Genomic DNA, 27,439 nt, shown 5'->3' on the forward strand with positions numbered 1-27,439 from the left:
TGGCAATTAGTTGATACACAAATTTATTTAAAAGTTATATTTATGTCTTCACAGATTCTTTGTTGTCTGGTGCAGATAGAGAGTCAAGTTTAGAATTGATAAAGCTGGATATTTCTAGAACATTCCCATCTCTCTTTATATTTCAAAAGGTATGTTTTTTTTAAATGAGTAAAGGAATTGTTTCATACATGATTTTGTGCAACTTGAATGTATCTAATCTGAAATGCTCTTAAATCTGAGACTTTTTACCTGCTTACATGACCTCCACGTATGTTGCCTTTATGTATTTTTTTATTGCAAAACAGAAGTGAACAACATGTGTAAATTCTAAATGTATTTATTCATTTTGAGCATTGTTTATTGGGGTGGTGGGTTTTCAAGGGCGGAATCAGGAGTCTGATCTTCTGGGAAGCATTAAGCACAACATAGCTACAGCACACGATTCATAACCCAGGGGGAGAGGGGTTTTTAAACAGTTGTCCCCTGTGAAGCACCACAAAGCTAGGATGCACAACTGTCAACCAGGGTTGGTATTCCCGATGAAGCACCATCACTTGATTGACTGTCTTTCCCCAGGGAAGCACTGCAATGCAAAGTGTCAGTTTCAGTATGCTGTGGGTGGAGTAAAATGGTAACAACTGGCAAGCTTGAATTCTGGCTGGAAAATATGCATACGCCAAAAAACAAGAAAATGCATACAGCAAAAAAATCTCATTTATAAATGTGCATTACTTTATAAATCGCAGTCATCTTGTAATTGTGGGTACATAAAGCGCCTCAAAGCTCATACTGATATCGCAGATGACTTGTGCGTTAATGGATTGCCATTATTGCAATACGAGTGCAGTAAACTGCTCCAGTTACATTAGGAAAAATTTTACACTGCTGCAAATTGCCTTTTTATGTTGGCAAAAACATGTTATGTTTTATGTAAGTATGATCACACCATATGAAAAGTGAATGCATCTTTCACCAGTTAATGACTTCCAGCACAGCAGGTTTGATGGAGTGAAGGCTGGCAGAGATATTCCTGACCTGTCAGTTTCCTGAGAAGTGACAACAGCTAGCCGATATAAATGACAGAATATCAAAAAAGTTCTTCAGCGCAAATACACAACACTGGCCCTCTTGAAAGGGAACTACAATAGTGTCTCTACCTCCTGTTCATCACTTTTGAGGTTTAATATGTTTGTCACATCAATGGACATAATAATGGCTCAGTCATATGAATTATTTTATGTGTATGTGTCATTATTTGACTGGGCTGGCTGCATTCTACTACTTAATCTTGTGTGCCTCCAAGATATCTTTATGTACTGTATATATTTCAAAATTTGAAAATATCCAAAGTCCAGAATATTTCTGGTCCCAGGCATTTCAAATATTCAACCTGTATTGCTTTAGTGAGTTATATCTAATATTGACCCCTTAAATCTTTAACAGGGGGGACCATATCATGATCTTCTTCATAGTGTGCTGGGAGCCTATACTTGCTATAGACCTGATGTTGGTTATGTAAGTAATCTTCTATTATATATAACTATTTATATTCCTTATTCAAGATAGATAAATTTGAAAATGGATTACAAATGTAGTGAATCTAGAAAATGTTTTGAGATGACTGTGTTTTGATGATTCAGCTATAAATTTTGGTTCACTGTACTTTATTATAAGAACTTTACCATGGGCATTACAAAAAAGTGGGAAACTCCACTGATTTATTTTAAGTGACCTGAGAATGTGACTTGAACAACTGCATTCTCTCTCTCTCGCTCTCTCATTCTCTCATATTCTGTAGCAATATTATTGGCTGCAGCTAACAGTAAATGTTGTCAGTGTCATGTCAGTGCCTTTATAGAACTGATGTCAGGCAGTGTTTTTGACTTTCTGCATTTGTGTTATGTTTATTCATACCTTTAGGGTAGTTTCTGTCAGTGTTTCAATCAGCTTACTTTCTAGAGTACTATCAAATTTATTTCTCACCAAGTTATACTATACGTCCAAAGGTTTGTGAACACCTGACCATCACGCCTATATAAGCTTGGTGGACAATCCATTTCAAACCATGGGCATTAATATAGAGTTGTTCCCAAACCCTCTTTGTGGCTATAATGGCCTACACTCTTCTGGGAAGACATTCCACTTGATTCTGGAATGTGTTTATGGTAATTTGTGCTAGTTCAACATTTGTGAGATTCACGTACTTCTCTCCTTTTGGACATGGCTTTGCACACAGGGGCGATCATGTCAGAACAGAAAAAAACCTACCCTAAATAATTGTCAAGATGGAAGTGCACAATTATCTTAACTTTCTTTGTATGCTGTAACATTAACAGTATTATTTCTTGGAACCACGGGTCTAGCCCAAACCCTGAAAAACGTCCCAAGGCCATTATCCCTCCTCCACCTAACTTTACAGTAGGTACTATGCTGTCTTGAAGGTAGCATTCTCCTGGAATCCACCAAACCCATATTCATGCATTAGATTTGCCAGATAGTGAAGCATGATTCGTTACCCCAGAGAACACATTTCCACTGTTCCAGCCAGAGTCCTGTGGCGGCATGCTTTACACCACTCCAGCTGACACTTGAGCTTATGTGCAGTTGTTCATCCATTGAAATCCACTTCATGAAGCTCTTGCGCTAATGTTGCTTCCAGGGGCATTTTGCCCCACTGTTGTGATTGATGCAACAGAGGACAGGTTATTTTTATGTGCTATGTACGCTTTGCTGCATTCACATGGTCTTAGACTATTTGGAGCTCCAAATTGTGATGTTTCACTTTTTCACTGCAGTGTATTCACATGAGTTTCTGGACAGCCAATTCAGACAAACCCAAGGTCGCTGTTGATTTGTGTCATGTAAAAAGCAATTAAAGATACATGGCATGTTTTGTGGAAATGAAGAATAAAATAAATGTAATCAATGTTTTTCACTTCGCCCCAAATGCAATTTAGTCCAAAAAAGACTTTTCTGGCTGACCAGGTTATATTTTACACAACTGACTCGGGCAAGATTGCATCACAGCTCAGACACATCAGGTACCTTTGTTTTCTTCTTGTTTTCAGACTTGTAGCTCCAAGTTTGTTGCAAGTTCCCTTGGAATTTCTGACACCCAAAACTGATTTTTATGTTCTGCTGAAGAGCATATGAACACAGCATTTGTTAGCAATGGGTGCAACTGAAACACCAGAACTCAATATTTTGTAGGGTTGTCCACATACATTTATTGAAATAGTGTATTATTCACTTTTTAATAAGAGTCTCCACTTCTCAGATTGATTATTGAATTTTTCTTCTTTCGTCTTTCAATTGTCTTTAACCGTTTCCTTTTTTTTTAAAGAATTGGATTTGTGAACTTCAGAAGTTTCTGGTTACTAAAGCAAGAGGATGGCAGATAATTTTATTTAGTCATACAGCTTGTTGTATTCAGTATTTCCCACATTAACCTATGCCATCATCCTGTTGAAACGTATAGGTTTAACCCTTTGTTTGTATTAGAAAATCCAGTGTTCCCCTGTGTTTTGGTTGCACTGTTGCATGATAAACTTTCCTGCACTGGATATAGATAATTTGCAAGAATGTAAGATTTTTAGAGTTTTGTCGCATTTGATCTTTATAAACCTTGTAGCCATGTCTGTTATTTCCATTTAATCTCCACTGACTTATTATTACAACCATACCACTCCCTCCCAGCTATAACTGTCCATTGTGTTTTATTATTTCAGTGTCTTGTCAAATGACCTTATTAGGTTAAACAGGGAGCTTTCCTCACACTTCTTAAACACTTCAGTTGCCACTGACTTTCTTTTGATGTAACATGTTTTATCAGAATTCAACTACTCTAAAATAATCTTGAATATTTAAATAATATTTAACAAGAAGGTTATGGTAATGTACATGGTTTGATGGAATTATCTTATTTAGCACCAGAAATTCCTGATGATATGATTTGAGTGCATATTAAAAGGACTGAGATTAAACCAATTCTTTTACTAGCCGTTTCAGTCAGTCTATTGATGATGATTGCTTTATTGCCTTTTGAAATGCATTGTCATAGAACCTTTGACACTAACTGTCTGGTAATAGCACACTATCCACTCGCTGCTAGCAATTCTACTTTCCCCTGTAAAATGTTGATATTTTCATCAACTGAATAACAAAATAACAATCCATGCCATCCAATTCAAAAGAGTCGTACAAAAGTGCATTTCACTGTGAATTTGTCACTGTACTAGTTAGCTTTACGAAAGTGCCTAAACAAATAAGATTTTGTTTACTAGAGCAACTTTTATTTAGGAAATTTGTTCTATTAACCTTGCATTTTTCCCATTGCTTTTTTAATGACTAGTAAAAAAAAAATCTGTATCTGCAGAATTAAGGGGTTTTTTTTCCTATTAAACTATTTTGCATCTCTCATTGAATTGCAATATGTCCATTGATTGATTATTGTATTTGTTATTCTGCTGTATGGCTTATGATAATTTTGAAATTATACAGGTGCTGGTCATAAAATTAGAATATCATGACAAAGTTGATTTATTTCAGTAATTCCATTCAAAAAGTGAAACTTGTATATTAGATTCATTCATTACACACAGACTGATGTATTTCAAATGTTTATTTCTTTTAATGTTGATGATTATAACTGACAACTAATGAAAGTCCCAAATTCAGTATCTCGGAAAATTTAAATATTGTGAAAAGGTTCAATATTGAAGACACCTGATGCCACACTCTAATCAGCTAATTAACTGAAAACACCTGCAGAAGCCTTTAAATGGTCTCTCAGTCTAGTTCTGTAGGCTACATAATCATGGGGAAGACTGCTGACTTGACAGTTGTCCAAAAAACGACCATTGACACCTTGCACAAGGAGGGCAAGACACAAAAGGTCATTGCTAAAATGGCTGGCTGTTCACAGAGCTCTGTGTCCAAGCACATTAATAAAGAGGCGAAGGGAAGGACAAGATGTGGTAGAAAAAAGTGTAGAAGCATAAGGGATAACCGCAAACCCTGGAGAGGATTATGAAAGAAAACCCATTCAAAAATGTGCGGGAGATTCACAAAGAGTGGACTGCAGCTGGAGTCAGTGCTTCAAGAACCACCACGCACAGACGTATGCAAGACATGGGTTTCAGCTGTTGCATTCCTTGTGTCAAGCCACTCTTGAACAAGAGACAGCGTCAGAAGCGTCTTGCCTTTGGACTGCTGCTGAGTGGTCCAAAGTTATGTTCTCTGATGAAAGTAAATTTTGCATTTCCTTTGGAAATCAAGGTCCCAGAGTCTGGAGGAAGAGAGGAGAGGCACAGAATCCACGTTGCTTGAGGTCCAGTGTAAAGTTTCCACAGTCAGTGATGGTTTGGGGTGCCATGTCATCTGCTGGTGTTGGTCCATTGTGTTTTCTGAGGTCCAAGGTCAACGCAGCCGTCTACCAGGAAGTTTTAGAGCACTTCATGCTTCCTGCTGCCGACGAACATTATGGAGATGCAGATTTCATTTTCCAACAGGACCTGGCATCTGCACACAGTGCCAAAGCTACCAGTACCTGGTTTAAGGACCATGGTATCCCTGTTCTTGATTGGCCAGCAAACTCGCCTGACCTTAACCCCAACAATTCAGAAGAGCTGAAGGCCACTATCAGAGCAACATGGGCTCTCATAACACCTGAGCAGTGCCACAGACTGATCAACTCCATGCCACGCCGCATTGCTGCAGTAATCCAGGCCAAAGGAGCCCCAACTAAATATTGAGTGCTGTACATGCTCATACCTTTCAGTTGGCCAACATTTCTAAAAATCCTTTTTTTGCATTGGTCTTAATTGATATTCTAATTTTCCAAGATACTGAATTTGGGACTTTCATTAGTTGTCAGTTATAATCATCAACATTAAAAGAAATAAACATTTGAAATGCATCAGCCTGTGTGTAATGAATGAATCTAATATACAAGTTTCACTTTTTGAATGGAATTACTGAAATAAATCAACTTTGTCATGATATTCTAATTTTATGACCAGCACCTGTATGTGTATAATTATGCTAGAAAGGTTTTGATAGCTTTAGCAAATCATGTCATTCACAAAGGACACCCCAGCTTTCTCTACATTCTAAAACAATACTAAAGTATATTTAAGTAAATAATAATAATGTGGTGAAGTATGTTTAATCCATGCAGTTTTATTTATTTTAAGTCTCAACTCAAATAGCTTGATAAACAAGTACCCTTATTTGACTCAAAGGTGTCCTTTTCTGTATCCAAAAAAGCAAGCCCTCAGGAAACTTTTTGACTTCTGTGGTATATAATCGTATTTAAGGTTTGAGATTAATTGTTTTCTTTTAACATGTCTAGTTGAATCTCATGAAAAAATAGAAAACAATATTTTTGGCTATAATCTTACCGTCTCTCTTTAGTTAGAAAATTGGCCTCTTGGATGTGCCCTTCCAAAAAGTTTGTATTTTTCTATGGAAAGGCTAAAATAATGCATAGTGTTTACAATAGGAGGAGCTTTACCACTCTGCCTTCAGTGAACATCAGTAGCATTAAGTGAGCTAATTTAAACAAATTTCAAATAGTCATATAGAACTGTAGATTGTTTACTTTGTTGAATTTTAACACCATTAAAGGTTTATCTAGATTGTTTGTACATGAAACCAAGAGTTGTCTTCTTGTTGTTTTGCTGAAACAAACTCCTTGGCTAAATTATTGTTTTTGTTATATTTTCCTTTAAATATATTACTTATATCTTTGTATTTGGTAACTTTAGTTTCTGCGATAGCGCTTGTGAATGAATGTCTTTCTTATGCATTTAATGGGCTAGCGTCATATTTACCTTTTTTCATGATCATAAGAAGAATGGTGTGTTTTATGTAATAAAAGAATTTAATTTACTGGCCAATGAAGAACAGGAACAACTACAGTCCCCTCCAAAAGTATTGGAACAGCAAGGCCAATTAATTTGTTTTTGCTGTGCACTGAAGATATTTCAAAGTGAGATCAAAAGATGAATATGAGAAGAGCGGTTAGAGTTTCAGCTCTAGTTCCCTAGTATTTACTTCTAGATATGGTAAACAACATATAACATTTTGTAACAAACCACCCTGCTTTTTATGTGAGAAAAAGTATTAGAACAGAATGTATTTAACCAAATTAAAGTGAAAAATACTTTGTATTTTTTGCATATCCTTTGCTTACAGTAACTGCATCAAGTGTACGACCCACAGACTTCATCAGATTTCTTGTTGCTTCATTGGTTATGCCTTTCCAGGTTTTTACCACATCATCTTTTAGTTGTCTGTTTTGTGGGGTTTCCTCCTTCAGTCTTCTTTTCAGTAGGTGAAATGTATGTTCAATTGGGTTGACATCTGATGATCTACTTGACCAGTCCAAAACCTTCCATTTTTTTTCCAATGAAGTCCTTTGTTAAGGTGGCAGTGTGTTTTGAATCATTCTTGCTAATAACATTTCTCCCAATGACTTTGGATGTATTTCTCCGTAAATGTATAGACAGTATGTTTCTGTAGACTTCTGAGGAGTTAATTCTGCTACTACCATCGTGAGTTATCCGCAGTAAAAATGATTGAGACTTTTCCAGGAGCGGCCATGCAAGCCCAAGCCATGACACAACCTCCACCACACTTCACAGATGAACTTGTATGTTTTGGATCACGAGCAGATCCCTTTTTCCAGTCTGGCTTTTCGATTTTTTTTTTTTTTTGTACTGCAGAAGAGTGGTTTGCACCTTGCAGTATCGCCTCTATTGTTGTTCTCTAAGGCTCCTTTGAACAGTGGACTATGATATTTCCTCCCCTGCTCTTTGGAGGTTGTTCATGATGTTATAAACTGTTTTTTTTACTGCTCTCACCAGTTTTCGGTCATCCATAGTTGTTTTCCTTGGACAAGCAGTTTGATGCCTGTAGCTCAGTATACCAATGATATCCATCTTTTTCAGGACATTCCAAATTGTGGTACTGAATATGACCAATGTTTTAGAAATATCTCTGATGGATTTTTCCCCTTTTCTCAGCTTCAGAATGGCATATTTTTCTCCCATAGACAGCTATCTGGTCTTGATGTTGGTCTGCGCTTCTTAACTACAAATGCAATCTTTATAGGTGAAAGCCAAAGCTTAAACCAAGTGTGGATATCTAGGGCTAGTTAGTGATTAAACAATCAATCTTGTATGACACACTTGGGTAACAAGAAACACCTGTTACTTGTCATGTTCCAATACTTGTGCGTACTTGAAAAGCTGAGTGGTTTGATACAAAAGGGGCTATGTTCTATATCTAGATGAAAATACCTGAGAAAAAATTTCTCTTCTCATATTCATCTTTTGATCTCACACACACATGTCTTTAGTGCACAGCAAAAACAAATTGGCCTTGCTTTTCAAATACTTTTGGATGGGACTGTAGTTGTTCCTTTTCTTCATTGGCCACTAAATTAAATTCTCTTTGGATATTCATCATTGATATCTCTGCAGACTTTACATATCGATCATCTATCTCTTCAGATTCTTGGTTCCATGAAAAATATCAAGTTTTTGGAACTCTCATAAAATTATGATTGTTGACATATAAAGCCCCTATTGCAGAGGTTTACATTATGACTGTACATTTTGGAATGTAATGGTTCTATTTTATTTATGTTGTTCTTTGCAGGTTCAAGGAATGTCTTTCATTGCTGCTGTTCTCATCCTAAATTTAGAAGAGGCAGATGCTTTTATAGCTTTTGCCAATCTTCTTAACAAGCCTTGTCAGATGGCTTTTTTTCGAGTGGATCATGATTTGGTAATGTGCAGTATATACCGTAATTTAGCAATCTACTACCCAGTGATTACGTTGTTAATTATTTTTTTAAATGTTTTCATTTTGTTTTTTTCTACCCATAGATGTTGAAATATTTTGCTGCATTTGAAGTCTTCTTTGAGGAAAGCCTTCCAAGATTATTTGCACATTTTAAAAGTTATAACCTAACACCAGACATCTATCTTATTGACTGGTAAAAAAATAATTGTGATTTTTTTTTTTTTTTTATGTGCGTTATATTTATTTGTTTAGTGTTTATTTTTCTTCTTTAATGGTAGTTTTTAACCGTGCCTTGCTGTTCCTTCAACCCTGTAACTAAGGTAATATTAACAGAGCTTTAGAACTTTATGGTTATCAAACTGCCAATGCCTGCCCAACAGGTTTAAATTGGTCTACAAAACAATGTGTTTTTTCATATAAAATTGTTGACGTGACGCCCTCATTGTAAAAGCCTTCTTATAATAACTTTTCAGGTCCTTCAACATGGCCTTAGATTAACTAAAATGATGAATAGAAAATTAGCACCCACCGTGTTAGTTCAGGCTTTAAAGGAAAAGGTAGTGGGATCCACATATGAAAAAGCTGCCGTAAATTTATTATTTTTAAAATATTTTTCCTGCAGTTCACTATTGTGCCCTCTGCCCAATCCCCCCCCCCAAAAAATGCTAAGATATTCAATGATTTATTTTAATACTGTATTTCTGTCTTCATCCCATAATCTATTTATGCTGTAGTTTCATGACCTGGTATTGTGATATCCTGGAATATTTCTTCCCTGTTTACCATTCATTGCATGCACAATTACTCAAATCTAAGCTTTCAACAGTTAAACACACAACTTTTTTCCAATAAGTTAAATGATTTGAAGGCTGTGCACGTTTAGTATCTTAGTTTCATGAAAGTGTTACCAAAATGCATATCAGGGATGCATATACTTTGAAATGAGGAAGATTTATTATAGTGAATAATTATAGATAGGACACAGTTGCCCAAAATGTATTATTATTATTAAAGACAATATCAATATGTCAGTTTCACTTTTGTGTATTTAACCCATGATTTAATACTTCATCCTAATGAATTGTGCTAACCTTTTTACTTTGAAAATAACCAAGTTCAGACATGCATTTAATCTTGTCTTGCTAATTTGCTGTGGTGATCGAAACATAAACCGACAAGAGCAAAAACATGGGAGTTTTGTTAACAAATTTAGCTTTGTTTAAAAATGAAGCGTATATGTTATCTGTTTTCTTTGCACAGGCAAAAATACAAAATTAAACAAAAAAAAAACAAATTTAAAATAATATAAGCCAATTTTATTTCCCAGTAACTTCTTGAGAGTGGCAAGTAATTTCTGTGTAGATTCAATGAAAAATGTAGCATTAATCTGTTAACTTTTAAGATACCAAGAGAACTTAACAGATTATAAGGAAACATTTGTGCCTGTATTTAGATTGCTGCCACTTCTCACTGTAGAATATTTGAAGAGTGAGCAACACATGAAACATGTTTGAATTACATGTGGGCAGGAGATTGAACATCAAACCAACCCTCCTCCCAATTTCTTGTTTCTTACGGATGTTAACAAAGTTGTTTTCCATACAGAGTTTTCATTTTCTGTCATTCAGAATGCAATCAAAGGAACATGGCGGGGACAGTGTGTAGTGCTGTAACCTCCTGGGTCCAGCATCCTAGGTCTGAGCCCTGCATCCATATGTTGTTCAAGAGGAGTTTGCACATTCTGTGTCTCTATCTGTGTGTGTTTGTGATTTACTCCCACATCTCTAAAGATGTGCAGGTGTATTTAAATGGCAGCTCCATATTGTCCTGTCTTGGGGGGTGTGTGAGTAGGCCCTGTAATTTACTGCTGCCATGTCTAGGGTTATTTCCTGCTTTGTACCAAGCGCTGCTGGGGTAGTCTCCAGGGCCTGAACAGGATTAAGTAAGTCTGAAGATGTTAACGTTAGAAACAACCATTGTAAAACGTTCCTGTTCAAGGTTTGAAGACCGTATATATCACTGAGTAATAATCAAACATGACTGTACAAGAGTGCTGGTTACTTGCTAGGACTTGCCTGTATTAAGCAGTAGAGCTATTTTGAGTATTAAGTTGACAGAGTGAGCTGATATTCCAGCACATCAGAAGACTAATAAAAAAACTTTTTCATATTATTTCTAGGATATTTACACTTTATAGCAAGTCTTTACCACTTGATTTGGCTTGTCGAGTTTGGGATGTCTTCTGTCGAGATGGGGAAGAGTTTTTATTTCGAACAGGTCTTGGAATTCTTAAATCATATGAAGATATACTTCTTCAGATGGACTTCATTCATATTGCCCAGTTTCTTACCAAACTGCCTGAAGACATGACATCTGAAAAACTCTTCAGCTGTATTGCAGCTATTCAGATGATGAGCAGTAATAAAAAGTGGGCCCAAGTAAGTCAGGATTTTCATAAATGTCAATTACAGATCTGTTTTATGAAGAAATTTAATTTCACAGTGTGACTATTATAACATATTTAGATGTCTAAAGCTACAAATAACAGTTATAATACATTAAGGACAATACATGCTTCGTCAAAATGTTCACAACCTTCAATGTTATTTATAGTGTTCATTTTCTTTATTGTTTGACTTGTAAAAGAGATTTTGTTTGAAGCAAATAGTATAATGTTCCTGCAGTGAACAATATGAAAAAAAGAGTACAATTTGCATATTTTGAAGCATTGTTTATATTTATAATGTATTGTTACTAAAGGGTTTTCATCTTTCTTTTTTATGCTAGGTATTTGCTACACTAATGAAGGATAACAAGGAAGGAGACAAAAATCAGAGTCCAGCACTAAAAAGTTAATATTTAATATTTAAGAGAATGTGTGCTACACTTTAACCACAAATGATGGATATATGTCAAAACTATCCAAAAATAGACCACTACAGTCTTGGGAAACTATTGCCAGTGGAGATTCCTGGACAAATTTACTTTTTTTTTTATTATGTCAGTAAGGAATCATTAAGCAATATGTGAATAACAAATATTTCTAGCACCACTGTCAGTATTACTGGTAACGTGTATATCAAAGGGCATAAGGAAAGTGAAGCTAAGATTTTATTAAAAACAAACTTTTTTTTTTTTTTTTTTTTTTTTTTACCCTGTCATAAAATTTAGAACATCTTTCCAGTATGTGCTCTAAACTAACCAAATTTACTTAGATGTTTTGACTAAAAATTGTCATCATATTACATATTTATAGATGTTGTAAACTACTCTTAACCGTCCTACTGAATTTATCTCCCCTACAAGGTTAACAGATTGATGAGAAAGTATTTTATATGGGCCACTCCAGTTAATTTATTACACTTTTATTAGATTGTTTTATTCAAATGTCTTCAAAGGGGTATCACTTCTTTAAATACAATTCCATAAACATTCCTTATGGTAAGCACTCTTCAGGATGACAGTCCATTAAAACTGAACTATGTCTGCTGTCATTTGGCATCTTGGTACTGAGTTTTTTCCATTAAAACTGATGTATTTAATGCGGACTGCAAGTTTGTTTTAATACATAAAAGAAAATGTAATAATTTTCCAGCCAATGACTGAAAGCATTTATTGAGCACACAGAATATTTTTGAAAAACTGTATTTTTTACAAAGTGCAATAGAGAATTTAAAATGGCACATGGGATTTAAATGTTTTACAGTGCAACGGTTTGCAGTTATGTTGCCTTTTTCTGGCTTGTGGGTAAATGAAAACTGAAGTTTTTTTCTGTGGTTGCAAGCTTTGGTTAAGTCCGCAAGTATAATGTTAACAGTACAGTACATATTGAGAGTAAGGTTAAAAAATTGTCATTTTTTTTTCTCATTTTTCAAGAAACACATTTTTTGTTGTCTGTTAAATTTTTTCTTCATACAATATTGAATGCATTTTTTTTCTCATCCACTTTCCAGTACACTTTTCTATGGTTAATTTTACATAGTCTTTTTATGTTATGGCAGTATCATGTAGTTCTTCATAATATTTTATTTGACCACACATAATTGATTTATGTTGGGATTTTATGTTTATATTTTTTTGCCTTTTCTTTGTCTATTTAATGCTGTATTACTAGCATATATTTGGATGGTATTGATTTTAATTTATATATTCAAGTTCTGTCATCTATTTCTTGTTTTTTCTACTTCTGCCTTTTGATTGTACAGTTTTTCATACTTACCATGAAGGTACTGTATATAGAAATTGTTTGTAAATAAATGGGCTCTTTCCCAGTTACAAGACCACTAATTGCAATTCCCGTGTGTAAATAAATCTCTGAGCAAACTGCATCAGTGGGTTTTGTAGTGAGTGATCTTATTAATCTCTCTCTCTCTATGTTTATTAGGTAAATCAAGCTCTGATAAAAAGGCATGGACAAGGCAATACTTTTACATGTGTATTCTTACAAACATCTTTTATAATGAAAAATTTGGGCTTTTTCTTAATGAAAGGACTATAAGAAATGCATGTATTGTAGAAGAAATTCATCACCATAAGAGCATACTCGCATGGGTGTATGTGCAAAGTATCAAAAGAAAGTAAATAGACTTGCAAATAGGTGCACCAAAATGCTGTTATTTCAAATTATACTACGTGATGTGTTGAGAACATTTAATGTGGAAGATTCCCAGGTTTTGCTGCGGACACAGTTAAATTATAGAATCTGTTGTCTTAAACTTACTTAATAGTGCAATAATTACATATGCTGTAGCTGCCTTTTAGTAAGCGAAAAAGTTTTAATTTTTACATTTGTTCATACTAAGCACTTTTACAGCACTCTTTTCAGAGTTATTTATTATTGACACCACTAGTCGAAGGTTTGTCCAGATTTATCAGATGTTGACCAGCTGTTTTGACAATTTTCAGTTTGAGTCCTGATGGCTTCACCTTTACTATGGACATTACTTGTCTTTTATTCAGTCACTCCTCACAAAGAAGGCTTCATTGCCCTCAAACACATCTTGAATATTAATCAAGTTTTAAGATTCTCCAGCTCTCACACCCTTAAGCAGACTCAGAATTGGTACATAACCGCAGTGCTTTCTCTGTTCATAACGCTAATCAGAAGGACTGTGGGTTAGATTGGGACCAAGCTATTCCATCTTTTCTTCCTACCTAGGCTTTGCATTTGGTATGTACTAAAGATCTTTTGGTGACTGTGAAGGTACTACCTCCTGTTACAGAAGCCATCTTCAGGAATTCATGTACCACCTGACCAGCTTCCATCTGTCTCTCAGGTTTGCAATATTTACTACAATTGTAGTCTTCATCTGCATCATTCTTTCTTTGAACTTTCAAAGACATAAAATTGTGGTTTGTTGCAAGCCAAATGACTTACATAGTTACCTTTTCTATAGGTTTTTCCATCCCAGGTGTCCTACACGCCACCTTCTTTCTACAGTTCTCTGACTCTGCTGTTGGCTTCTACAATGGGTAGTGGTATGTTCTGTTGCTGAAGACATCCTTCTCATACTGGGGACATTTGCCTTTAACCAAACCAACAAACAGGAGCAGCAGAAATTAAATCCCTTTCTTTCTTGTACTTTCTTTCCACTCTGAACACCCTGTGTCTCTCCATAATGCATTACATTGTCTGACTTTACAGATCGATACTTCCACAGGATTCTTTTTCCTAATCCTCCTGTTACCCACCTAACTTGCTCAAACTTCTAGTCCTTCATTTCACTTCACAACATAGTCACTTTTCCTCTCAGGCACCTCCTGTAGTGATTGCAGATGCTGTGTCACTTAGGAAATCCCATCCATCCATCCATTTTCCAACCCGCTGAATCCGAACACAGGGTCACGGGGGTCTGCTGGAGCCAATCACAGCCAACACAGGGCACAAGGCAGGGAACCATCAGGTCTCCTGCCAAGTCTGGACATGTTACTGCTGCATCTCTTCTAGCCATCTGCATAGGTGAAACTGGGAGAGAAATCCTGGATCATTAGACACATGGATCTTGCTGTTTGTTTTCTTTAACAGGGTTACAAAGACGCCTTTCAAACTAAGCTCTTTCCCTGACTCTGGCATTGCTGGTCTTTCACTCCTTTTTGTTCCCCCCTGACCTTGTTCCCTCCTTCTCCACCTTTTCCTATTTTTTCCCTTTTCAGGCACACTACTGATGAAAGCTACACTGCCAAAACTGTACTATCTTACCATCTTTTCTATTATTTTTCAACGTGGAAGTAACCTCTACCTGTTTTTCCCCCATTTCTTTTTTGTTTTTACTTTTGTAGATGCACACTGACACAGCACACTCTTTCTGGATATTTCAATGTGACTATATGATCATTGACAAACAAGATAAGATCATTCAGTCCATCAGACTCTCTTCCTACTGTCTCATCCAGATACTACTTATAGGTTGTCAATATTTTTGCTTCCCCTACATGGCTTGGTAGCTTCCTGGTTCCCACAACTTTTTGAATAAAGAAGTGCTTCCTGGCTTCTGCCTTAAATGTACTTCCTATTAATTTCCACTGATGTTTTTGAGTATGTGATTTACCAGTTAGTCGAAAGAATTCTGTTGCATCCACTTTATCAATGCTTTTGAAAATTTAAAAACCTGAATTAGGTTTTCCCACGCAGTCTCCTTTGCTCAAGATTAAACAGGTTTAATTGGTCTCACTTGTGCATTATCTAGTCTAAGCATAATGCATCTTGATTTATATTTAACAGTTTTTACAATTCAACGTAACATTTCTTTTGCAGTTCTAACTGCTTCTGTACATTGCTGAGATAATGAGAATGTAGCATCAAAATAAACCTCCACCTGAGGCATCCCCTTTGTTTATTGTTTAATAAATAAACTTTGTAAAATATTTATTTAGTTAACTTGCGGTTTGCTTCTCAGTTTCAGTAAGAAGGTAGATGTCAGTGTTTGAACTTGTCGCTGGGCCCACTTCTGTACAGCCCCACAAAGGATGCCACATTGTGTTGACTTGTGCAGAAACATGGACGGCTTCCGTCACCATAGATGGGCCAAGACTTGTGCATGGATGACCCAAACCCACTCAGGACATGAACATAATGGCAATTCAAAGACATTTGGATGTTGAATGTAAAGAGACTAGCATTGCAGTACTTACATTTACTTGCCAAAATGATTTTATTCATTTATTTATTTTTAGAAAGATACTTTATTAATCCCGAGGGGAAATTCACATACTCCAGCAGCAGCATACTGATAAAGAAACAATATTAAATTAAAGAGTGATAAAACATGCAGGTAAAACAGACAATAACTTTGTATAATGTTAACGTTTACCCCCGCGGGTGGAATTGAAGAGTCACATAGTGTGGGGGAGGAACGATCTCCTCAGTCTGTCAGTGGAGCAGGACAGTGACAGCAGTCTGTTGCTGAAGCTGCTCCTCTGTCTGGAGATGATACTGTTTAGTGGATGCAGTGAATTCTCCATGATTGACAGAAGCCCGCTCAGCACCCGTCGCTCTGCCACAGATGTCAAACTGTCCAGCTCCATGCCTACAATAGAGCCTTCCTTCCTCACCTGTTTGTCCAAGCATGAGGCGTCCTTCTTCTTTATGCTGCCTCCTCAGCACACCACTGCGTAGAAGAGGGCACTCGCCACAACCGTCTGATAGAACATCTGCCGCATCTTATTGCAGATGTTGAAGGACGCCAGCCTTCTAAGAAAGTATAGTCGGCTCTGTCCTCTCTTGCACAGAGCATCAGTATTGGCAGTCCAGTCCAATTTATCATCCAGCTGCACTCCCAGGTATTTATAGGTCTGCACCATCTGCACACAGTCATCTCTGATGATCACGGGGTCCAGGAGGGGCCTGGGTCTCCTAAAATCCACCACCAGCTCCTTGGTTTTGCTGGTGTTTAGGTGTAGGTGGTTTAAGTCGCACCATTTAACAAAGTCCTTGATTAGGTCCCTATACTCCTACTCCTCCTCCTCCTGCCCACTCCTGATGCAGCCACAATAGCAGTGTCGTCGGCGAACTTTTGCACATGGCAGGACTCCGAGTTATATTGGAAGTCCGATGTATATAAGCTGAACAGGACCGGAGAACGTACAGTCCCCTGCAGCGCTCCTGTGTTGCTGACCACAATGTCAGACCTGCAGTTCCCGAGACGCACATACTGAGGTCTTGTGTATGTGAAAAATCACGATGTTCTCCGGAGCTGGTTCTCACATGTGCATGGTAAGTAGTAATGGCTGTGCAGAGAGATATCAATTACATTATGTCTACATGCTTATGTTTACCATTTCCACTGCATGCAGAAAATTCAATTGTGAGGGGATGGCGAGAGTTGAAAGTTACACGGGTAGCAACAGGCTCCCGGTCCGGGGTTGCTCTCACAGTAGGGGGTATGCAGTGGCCAATGACCCAGAATTGGATTCAGCAGGTTTGAGGTGGGCTGTGTCCTCCCATACTATAAACATATCAGTGTTGACTCTGGTTGGGTGAGGTCCATGCTGGGTGGTTTATTGGGGCAGCCTGGCTACTAACTAACCAGATGGGCTTGATGGACTGAATGAATTCCTCTCATTTTGTCATACTGTGTTCTCAGTGCTCATCATTAGATTTTATATTATTCCTTAAAACTGAATCCTACCTTTGTTTGCCCTAGAATTAAAAGACCTGTTCCTGTTATTGTAAGGGAAGTTAAAACTAAATTACGAAAATCACACATTCACTTTCACATTAAACTGTTGTTTATTAGAACAATGAGAACAGGCCACCCAGCCCAACAAAGCTCACCAATCTTGTTAGCCTAATTTTTCAAAAATAACATTAAGTTGACACAAACTGACGTGTGGATGTCTTCTTTGCAAATGAAGGAGAAGCAGCTGAGAGTTTTATTCTGTGGTGTGAGAGTTAATTAAAAAAATATGTGCTGCTCCTAAAAGCATTGTAGTTTGGTTGCTACTAAGCAGCCATGTGGGAATTTTCAAAGCTTTTTCCCCCTTTAGAAGTTTTTTTTTTTTTTGTTAAACACACAGGAGCAAAAGCAGCTGAGCGTTTTGAAAGGTTGCTTATACTTCTTATTTCTATTCAAACTACCATCAGCGAGCCGCAGCAGTAGCTGACGCCCGTATCTCTGTAAGTAAATAACTGATGCTGTACTAAGTAACAGAAATGGCGATTCCTTACTGGGTAAACAGGCAGCGGCTAACTTCAAAGAGGTAAAGAGGGATGCTCAGCGGTACACAGGCAGGAGTTAAGGCACCAATACGTTACAAGGGGGCTGCAGAAGCTGTCAAGATATTCAAAAATTAATGGCAGATATTCACTTAGCACATTTATCTAGATTGAACAGTTCTTGGCAGTCAGGAAAGTGGAGCAGTTGAAGGTGACAGCATAAGAGTTCATTGATATGAAGGACTACAAATGGTGCAAATGGAGAGCTTTTAAGTAAGAAATAAGAGGAGCGCAAAGTTAGGAGAATAAAGAGAAAAAAGTAAAGTTAACCTCATAGAAAGAAAAAACAGCAGGCAGTCGAGGGGGAGAATATTACAGGAGCTTAAGGGGCCCAAAGGTGCGCAGTTCTTTAATATCTTTGGCTTAAATTGTAAAACTAAAAAAAAAAGTGAAGGTAGTTTTAGTAGTTAGTAGTAGTTTTAGTATTCCTAACTCAAAATTAAAGGCCAGTACAATAATACAAGTCCTGGTGAATGCTGGACCCCCCCCCAATTACTAAATTTATTAATAACATGTAACGTTCCATACAATCAAGTCTAACTTAACAAAACTAAATTCAGTTCCACCTCCACCCATGAGAAAGAGAGTAAGGCCAACAGTAAAACTTTTGAGAGTAGTAAAGAGAAAGGAGTCCTTCTCTCCAATATAAATGTTTATTCTAAAATGTTATTGATTAGATCCTGCCAGGTTTTAAAAAAACTCTGAACAGATCATCTTATTGAGAATTTGATTTTCTCCAATTTCAAATAGTATATAACATCCGTTATCCACTGACTGAAAAGAGGGGGGCTAGGATTCTTCCACTTGAGCAAAATAAGTCTATGTGCTTATAGTGCAGTAAAGGCAATTAGTTTGTTTGTCCTCCTCCACTTTAAACTAATCTGGGAGTACACCAAACACAGCTGTTACTGGATTAGGAGGGATTGTGACACCAAGGCTGTCTGATAGGCATTTAACGATTTTTGTCCAGAATGATGTTAATTTGGTGCACACTCGAAATGTGGCCCAATGAGGCTGGAGCTTGACTGCAATGTTTGCAGGTTGGATCTTGCCCTGGAAACATTTTGGACAATTTTAAACAAGATAGATGTGCTCGATAAAAGATTTTAAGTTAAATAATTTGTATGCTTTGCACATATGGAGCGCGAGTGAATTCTGTTCATGGCTGTCTTCCACTCCTTTTCTGAAATGTTGAGTGAGAGATTCTTTTCCCCACTGTACTCTTTAAAAGGAAGGGACTTTAACAATTTTATATATTATAGGAATGCTGTCTGGGTCTTCAAAACTGATCAATATTTCTTCTACAATAGAAATATGTGAGCGGTGAGGAAAAATGGGCAGATTTCATTTAGCAAAGTTTCTAATTTGGAGATAGTGGAAAAGTTGTGTTGATGGGAAGCTCAATTTGAAGTGTAAGTATTCATAGGATGCAAATACATTATTTATATACAAATCTCTAAATGGTTTAATCCCAAACATTTTCCAAACATTAAAAACTAATTTGGAGAGAGTGGAAAAATGTGGTTATCGTGTAGAGGCGCCACAGATAAACTATTCTCTAATGTGAAGTGGTTCCTACATTGGCTCCATATTCTGAGTGAATGAAGGACAATTGGGTTGTTAGTACATTGACGATACCTTGTATTTAATGGTGTACAAAGCAAGGAATATAAAGAAGTACTACAGGATTTCATTTCTATTGTGGACCAAGCTAGTGTGTGTTCATCTATTTATGTCAATGTCAAGGTTTTTATAGCTTGTAAGTTTGCTGTCTAGTATTAAAATTGAAAGTTAGGTAGAGTCGTGCCACCTTCTGATTTAGGTCATTGTAGAGTCAACCTTTGGATGCATGGATGTTTCAGATTCCAAATAAATGTTATGATTGAATCTAATTTCCTAAAAAATTATTTGTTAATGTAGATGGGAATGCTTTAAAATCGGAAAAGAAGCTTATGGAGGATATTCATCTTGATAGTGTTAATTCTCCCTAAGATGGAGGGTGGACCATCTATGCGTGTCTTGTTTACGTTTTCTCAAGCAGACAGCAACATTTTCTTGTAAAACAGCTTTATATTTACTTGTGATATTTACCTCTAGATGTTTAAACTGATCTACTAAGATAAATGGGAAGGTGTCCATTCCAATATTGTGTGCTACAGAATTCAACGGGCAAAGCACACTTTTATTCAAATTGATTTTGAAGTCAGATATCTTTTGAAATAGTGCAGTTAGGGCTGCAGGCACAGAATTTTGTGGATCTGATATACACAGTACCATATCATCTGCATATAATACTTTCTGTTCAAGTCCTTCACTGAAATCCCCTGTGATGCATTTTGAAAGTGAACAGCCAATGGCTCAATGGAGATTGCAGATAGCAGTGGTGACAAGGGGCAGCCTTGTCTACTACTGCGTTTTAGTTTGAAGTAGTCATAAAAAATGTTATTAATGTAGACTGAAGCTTCTGGACTGGTATACAGTAGTTTGATCCATGCACATATGTTTGGGCCAAACCCAAATTTATGCAATATGGTGAATAGGTAGTGCCATTCAACCATATGAAATGTTTTTTCTGCATCTAAAAATTAGATCTCTAGGGTGTTAGATTTAATGGGTGAATATACAAGTATTATATTAAACAAACGTAGAAGGTTTGAAGTTAAGTATCTGCCTTTAATAAATCTGGTTTGGTCTTGTGATATTGTAGAAGGAAGCACTTTCTCAATCCTTCTGGCTCGAACTTTGGAGAGTGTCTTGACATTGTTATTCAGAAGAAAGATTGGTCTGTATGATGCACATTGTAATAAGTCCTTATTTTTCTTAGGAAAGATTGTAATTAATGCTTGGTGAAAGGTTTGTAGAATTTTGTTGTCATTAGCTAATATAAATGTTGCTAATAATATTGAAGTCAACTTATTTTAACATTTTTTTTTTATAAAAATCCACTGGATAGCCATCAGGGCCAGCTGCTTTCTCACTTTGAAGTGAATTTATAGCATCTAGTAATTCTGGAAGTGTCAGAAATTTATCTCTCTAAGAGTATCCAGCTATGGTATCTGTAATGAGTCGAAGAACTCGTTAGATTGTGTCTTATCTTCTTTAGACTGCGTAGAATATAAAGAATTATAGTACTCTCAAGATGTGTTGCTTATATTTTTGTTTTATGATTTTATCTCTGTGTTAAATGCTGTTAATGCATTAAAGACTTCCTGCTTGTTGATTTGTTTGGCTGGGATCTTATTAGCCTTCTCTCTGTGTTCATAATAATGATATTTTAATTTAAAGATAAGCTGTTCCATTTCTTTAGTAGGCAAGAGGTGAAATTGTGGTTGCAAAACCTTTCTTTTCCTATAGAGTGCCTCATTTGGAGACCTAGAGTATTCTTGATCTGTTGATTTCTCTGACAAACTCAGGACGCTGTCTTGGTTTCCAATTTATTTTTATGAGAAAGATATGAAATAATCTGCCCTCTTAAAAATGCCTTCAGAATTTCCCAGCGCTGTAACAAGATGCAGAGGACAGAAAGATATTGAAGAAGATGATCCGCTGTGGTGACCCTTAGTGGGAGCAGCCGAAAGAGGAAGAAGAAGTACCTGCTGAGACCACTGAGGATGCATTTGTCTCAAGAAAATAGTTTGCTTGGATTTAAATTCTGTACAGTTCTCGTTAGCCAATGACAGGGGGTTAAGAAGCCAGCTATGAGATGAGTGTGTGGTAGGCAATAATTTAAGCTCCATGATCAGAGGGGCATGGTCAGAGATAATGATAGCATTGTACTTACAAGATTTGATAGTGGGCAAAATAATAGTGATGTATGGTTGAGAAGGAGTATACTGTTACGTTAGGATTTAAAAACCTCCCTGGGTCTGATAAGATATGATCTGTTACAAACTGTGTCATTATCTTTGCAGTATTAGATGTTATCTGCCATTGTAGCTGAAGAACCAGCCAGGTCTGGATTAAAAACATGAAGTCCCTGGCCATTATAATTTTGTGAGTGTTCACATTAGGGATAGATGCAAATACATTTTGGGAGAAAGCTCTATGATCTACATTAGGTACATAGATAATAATCAAAATCACTTTAATATTAGATAAATTGCCTGTTGCCATGATACATCGCCCTTCAGAATCAGATATTGCATCTGACACTACAAATGGAATTGTTCGGAGTATTAGGATTCACACACCCCTGGTTTTCTTTGAGTATCCAGACCACTCTTTGCAACCGCAACTGGTCCTTGCTTAATAAGTGAATCTCCTGTGAAAATACTATCTTGGCATTTAAACTTCAGTGAGGGAGCAATTTCTTTCTCTTTAATTCATGAGTGAGACCCTCGACATTCCAGCTCACAAAGTTCATTATTTGGTCTTAGACATATTGCTTCTGAACTTTTTTTGACGTTTTGTTGTCTCAGGTTAAGGTAGTACATTATTACATATGATGGTTTTCATATAGATTTCATATTATTGCCAAGTAATGGAGCGTATTGTTATGTTGGCACTAGCTGTTATTGCTCTTTTTCTATCCCTCCGAAGGTCTGGAAAATATTATCCTGTCATATAAAAAGGGTGAGTGGACAGATACAAATAACTAGAGGCCAGTAAGCTTAACATGCATCACATTTAAATTAATGGAAGGACCTGTTAAGATAAGATTGAGCAGCACGTGGCAAGAACAGGAGTTTTACTAAACAGTCAGCATGGGTTCAGAAGATGGTGGTCATGTTTTACTAACATCCATCCATTTTCCAACCCGCTGAATCCGAACACAGGGTCACGGGGGTCTGCTGGAGCCAATCCCAGCCAACACAGGGCACAAGGCAGGAACCATGCTGGAACTCAATGAGTAAGCAATGAAAGGTATGATCAAAGTGGAGCATATGATATTCATTTGCACCTGCAGAAAGCATTTGATAAGGTGTTACATATGAGGTTGGGCATCAAACTAAAAAAAGTGGGAGTTCAAGGTGTTGTGTGTCGATGAGTGCAGAGTTGGCTAAAACACAGTAAGCAAAGGGTGATAGTGCGAGGAACACTATCAGAATTAGCTGACTGTCAGGGGTCAGTGCTACGGTTGCTGAGAGATCAACCTTACTGACAGAGGACCTGAGAGATCAGACTTGGTGAGACCTTCACCTTTCGTTATTTTCAGATATTATGTGCTGGACACAGATGAGCTGGTCATGTGGCAGCTTGTTTTGTGTCTCATTATTGTTTGGCTGCTAATTAAGGAAAAAGAGACAACTAAGGGGTCTAAGTCAAGTTAATTAAAACTAAGGCAAAAGAAGTTAATTAGCAGCAAAAACTTGTCACAAATGAAGAAGGATACAATGAAAACCTGCAGCCACTGCGGCCCTCCAAGACTGGAGTTCGACACCTATGGCCTAAGGGCACCTTACATACTCCCAGACTCAATTTATAATCGTCAATTAACTTCATTTGCACATCTACCATGTGGGCAAGGATTTGAACCCAGAATTCTTTTTTTCCTTTTATCAGCCTCTAACATTAAAACTTCTGTAATGTGAGCCTAAATTACAATCACATTATCATGCTACAATATTAAAATCATACCTCTTGCTTTGTACAAGACCATGGTAAAAGGCATCATAGAAACAGGGTTGTAGTGAGTTAGTGTCTACCTCGCAGAATTTGGGTGTAAGTCAGCAATGAACCTTGCAAGTGCCCATCTTAGTGCCCACTCATCAGAGCACTTAATAGGACACTTGAAATGAAGGATTAAAGGGGGCTGCAGAAAAATGCCACACAAGTTCCATTCACAGTGAGCACCAGCCCAGAATCAAACTGCAGTAAAGAGATATTTGAGACAATATTATTTTTAAAGTAAAACCCATGCTAAGGCAGCTTACAAGCACAACTACTTATCAATACTGTAATATGTGCAGGTTATGACATTTGCTTTATGTCAGACGAGAGGTGTGTGGTGAACACTGAACCAGCTATGTAAATTGTATGATGTGGAAGGCTTTAGGCGATATGCCATCCACAGAGTGGTTAGCTTTAACATGAACCTTTCAAAAACGATCCGATATTTCTCGTTTTGTAGCGTTCCTTTTAGTTTTTCATTTATGGTTATTTTGTTTTGTTAATGCATTAGGGTTGATTAGGCTGCAGATCCATGCCAGTGCCTAAGAAGGGAATGTGACATTAGCGCCCAAGTGTCCCTTCGCCTGTCACTTAACGGGCAGCTCGGGCTCCTGACGTTCACGCGAGTATAGTCCGACAGGCGCATGTCGTTGTGAACAAACACTTATGCATCGATGGTGTCACAGTATGTAATACTCCTGTCTCGCTGCTCCAACTGCCTGAGCACAAATCCGTGTCACTGTCGCCATGAGAGTGGCGCGATCTCTCCGTTTCCCAGCCATTACAAACCCCTGGCTCACTGCGCGCCTTTAGCTGAATAATGAAGTGCAATTGTTATCCCACCCTTACATCTGCCGCTCTTCTATTTGGGTACAGTTCTTCATTTCCGCCTGACTGGGATTTGGATTCGATGTGCTTAGTAACAGTTTGGATAAAATAAATTAATATTCAACTAAATCAAAGTACGTGTCCCAGTTTTGCAGTCTTCTTCATGTATTTATTTTTTCGTTTGTTTCTTTAAGTGACATTTCACACAACAAAAAATATACGTCATGAAATGTTCATTGACGATCGTTCAGCGTTGTCCGTGGAGCCCCTTTAATGTCAAATGACATAATAAAAACATTGTGTCCTGGTTTCTAATTTTGGAATGGGGGCTAACCCTTCACCCCCATCAATACCCCACCACCCCTTATAGCACCGCCCGTGCTGCTGAGTGGGCGTTCCGCTTTACTTGACTCGGGAATCCTGTATGTTGTGACAGAAGCGCGTGGGAAATAAATGCAAGAAAACATTGCACAGAATTACTGTGCGAAGCGAACAGTTTAATTCTTGAAGTTCCGAATCCATCATTAGGAAGCTGCAGTTGAAGTGTCTTTTGTAAATGTGGCACTCGATGGCTGGAGATTTACGTCCAGTCCACAGACTATTCAGTAATCAAAAAACAGTATTCGCTAGAGACCAACCTCCCAACTATGACATGTTAATTGACAGTGTTCATTTTAATTTGTATTTTATATTGCGTGCGGCGTTACCGAAAAAATAATAAATGAATAAAAAATAAATACATAAGAATGTGAAATGTGACAATAAATAAAAGTAACATCATGAAATCTTGTTATATAAAGTAAAATGAGCCACAGAATATATTTTATTGCTTACTTCTTTCTGTGTTTATTTTATTTAATATTCCTCCGTACCAGATGGATGGTGTTATTTGCACGTTTAACTTTAGGGTTGGATGTGGCGGAATTAAACAAACTTTAACATATTGTAGTCTCAGTGCCTTTACGAGATACACAGTCATCTTCTAGTACTAACGAATCATTACAAGAGTGCTGTGTTTTAAGTCACAGATTCGTGGAAGCGCAGTAACAGTCGCATGTGTGTTGCTGCCCGACCAGCAATCGATTCCCTTTGCAACTGACGTCATGGCTCTGCAGCAATATCTACTTGGATCATAGACCTAGAATTACTAGACGCCTCATGACCAGCAGCATCGTACGTCAACGTCGCCGCCATATTGCGAGTGGCACTGCTATGTAGTGAAGTAATGGATAAAGATGCCTCACGCATGTGCTGCTTGGGATTGTACAAACTGCTGTACGCTCCAAACCAGATCACAGGGATTACATTTCATAGGTAAAGCTGAACAATTGTTTTGGTTATATTTGGACATTAGAAAATCCCGTTTTATAATCTTAACTTTAGCTACGACAGGCTAAACTAGCAAAGCTATGCTTTTATGTGCTCAAGTGAGCCTCCAAACAACGTTTTGGCTGAACGTATTTATTCACTAACTAGTAACAGATGCTGTACCGGCATCATATGATCAAAGCTACTGTACAACTCGCTCACATTAAAAAATAAAGGAGGTTTGCTGATTCCTTCTGGGGGTACAGTCAAGGTGGTCAAAGTAGCTGAGCGTGTTATCCGACAGTTGACATTAGGGCAAGCTGACAGTGTATCTTTGATCAATCAGTTTGTTCGGGCTGAGATTGGTTCAGATGATGTGTTTTTTCTCAAGGAGCACATTGAGGAAACACAGTTTGAAATTGACAGCCATCATTTTATGCTCATGTCTTTAGTTGTGTCTGTCTTCCACAAACTGCTGTAAGGCTGCACCATATTGCCAGACTGAATACTCTCAAATTACAGAGTGGCAACACACGGAAAAAGCTATAAGACAGTTCTGTTTCAAGGATTTTGGATCCTATCCTGTATATATTTAAGTAACTACATTGTGTGTTTGCGCGCGCGCCTGTGTGTGTGTGTGAGAGAGAGAGAGAGAGAGAGAGGAATGAGTAAAATGTTTTCAGAAATTATTCAGCCAATTTGTATACAATAAAATTCTTTATTTTTGTCATTGAGTGTATCATTTCACTGTTAAATGAAAAACAAACAAAGATAACTGGCAGTAACAGTGCAAAATTCACAATTGGTATGCCAGTTTGAAAAGATAAGTTTTGAGGGTACTTTTAAAATGTGTTATTGAATCGAGCTGACAAACATGAGAGGGAAGAGAATTCCAAAGTTGAGGAGCACTATGACAGACGCTCGAGCTCCCATAGAACAGAGTTTGACGTGCGGTACGGAAAGTGGAGCTGCAGATGAGGATCTGAGTGAGCGAGATGGAGTGTAAGTCGAGGTCCTTTGATTCAGTGAGACTGTGAAGAGCTTTAAATGTTAAGCGCAGTATTGTGTTCAGTAGTTAACAGGGAGCCAGTGAAGTTGAGAGAGGATAGGTGTAATATGTTCAGTGGATTTAGAACAGCAGGTTATTATCCTGGCAGCAGAATTTTGAAGAAGTTGTAAGCGATGGATAAGTTTTTTGTGGGATGCCAGATAGAACAGCATTAGGCCTACAGTAATCTATACGTGAGGTGAATAGGGCATTAACCAATACTTCAGTACTGTGTTGCATAAGAACAGGACAAAGTCTAGAAATGTTTCGGAAATGAAAGAAGGCGGTCCGAGAAATGTTACTTATATGGGAGGAATTATTTAACAATAATAAATATTATTATTATTTAATAATTGCCATTATTAGTGTATAAATGGATATAAATAATTGCATTTAAACGATTCGCCAAAATCTGTTGTATGTAAACGATACTGTTTTAAACGTTGTTTTTTCATCAGAAAACCCGGTTTCCACGTTTACCTGTATTAGTTTAAATGGCACTTTTGCCACTCGCAATATGGCGTACGTGCTGACGTATCGTGTCTACTGGGCAACTCAGTGAATGCGGCGTCTATCTATATGTGTCTATGCTGCAGATGCTCCTCCACAGCACTGGGTGG

General features: G+C 37.3%; 1 protein-coding gene across 2 annotated transcripts in view; it reads left to right on the plus strand.

The window, feature by feature from the left end:
- The window catches only part of tbc1d12b (TBC1 domain family, member 12b), a 105,028-nt gene extending 91,889 nt beyond the window's left edge, over nt 1-13,139 (plus strand). For both annotated transcript variants that reach the window (XM_028795469.2, XM_028795468.2), the window contains 6 exons: nt 55-149; nt 1,444-1,515; nt 8,665-8,793; nt 8,895-9,004; nt 10,991-11,249; nt 11,599-13,139. In XM_028795469.2, coding sequence (XP_028651302.2) covers nt 55-149; nt 1,444-1,515; nt 8,665-8,793; nt 8,895-9,004; nt 10,991-11,249; nt 11,599-11,667 — 734 coding nt within the window. In that variant the 3' untranslated portion in view covers nt 11,668-13,139. The remainder of the gene's footprint in view (nt 1-54; nt 150-1,443; nt 1,516-8,664; nt 8,794-8,894; nt 9,005-10,990; nt 11,250-11,598) is intronic.
- The last annotated feature ends 14,300 nt before the right edge of the window (nt 13,140-27,439 follow it).

The sequence above is a fragment of the Erpetoichthys calabaricus genome, chromosome 2 (assembly GCF_900747795.2).
Source record: "Erpetoichthys calabaricus chromosome 2, fErpCal1.3, whole genome shotgun sequence".
NCBI lineage: Eukaryota > Metazoa > Chordata > Cladistia > Polypteriformes > Polypteridae > Erpetoichthys > Erpetoichthys calabaricus.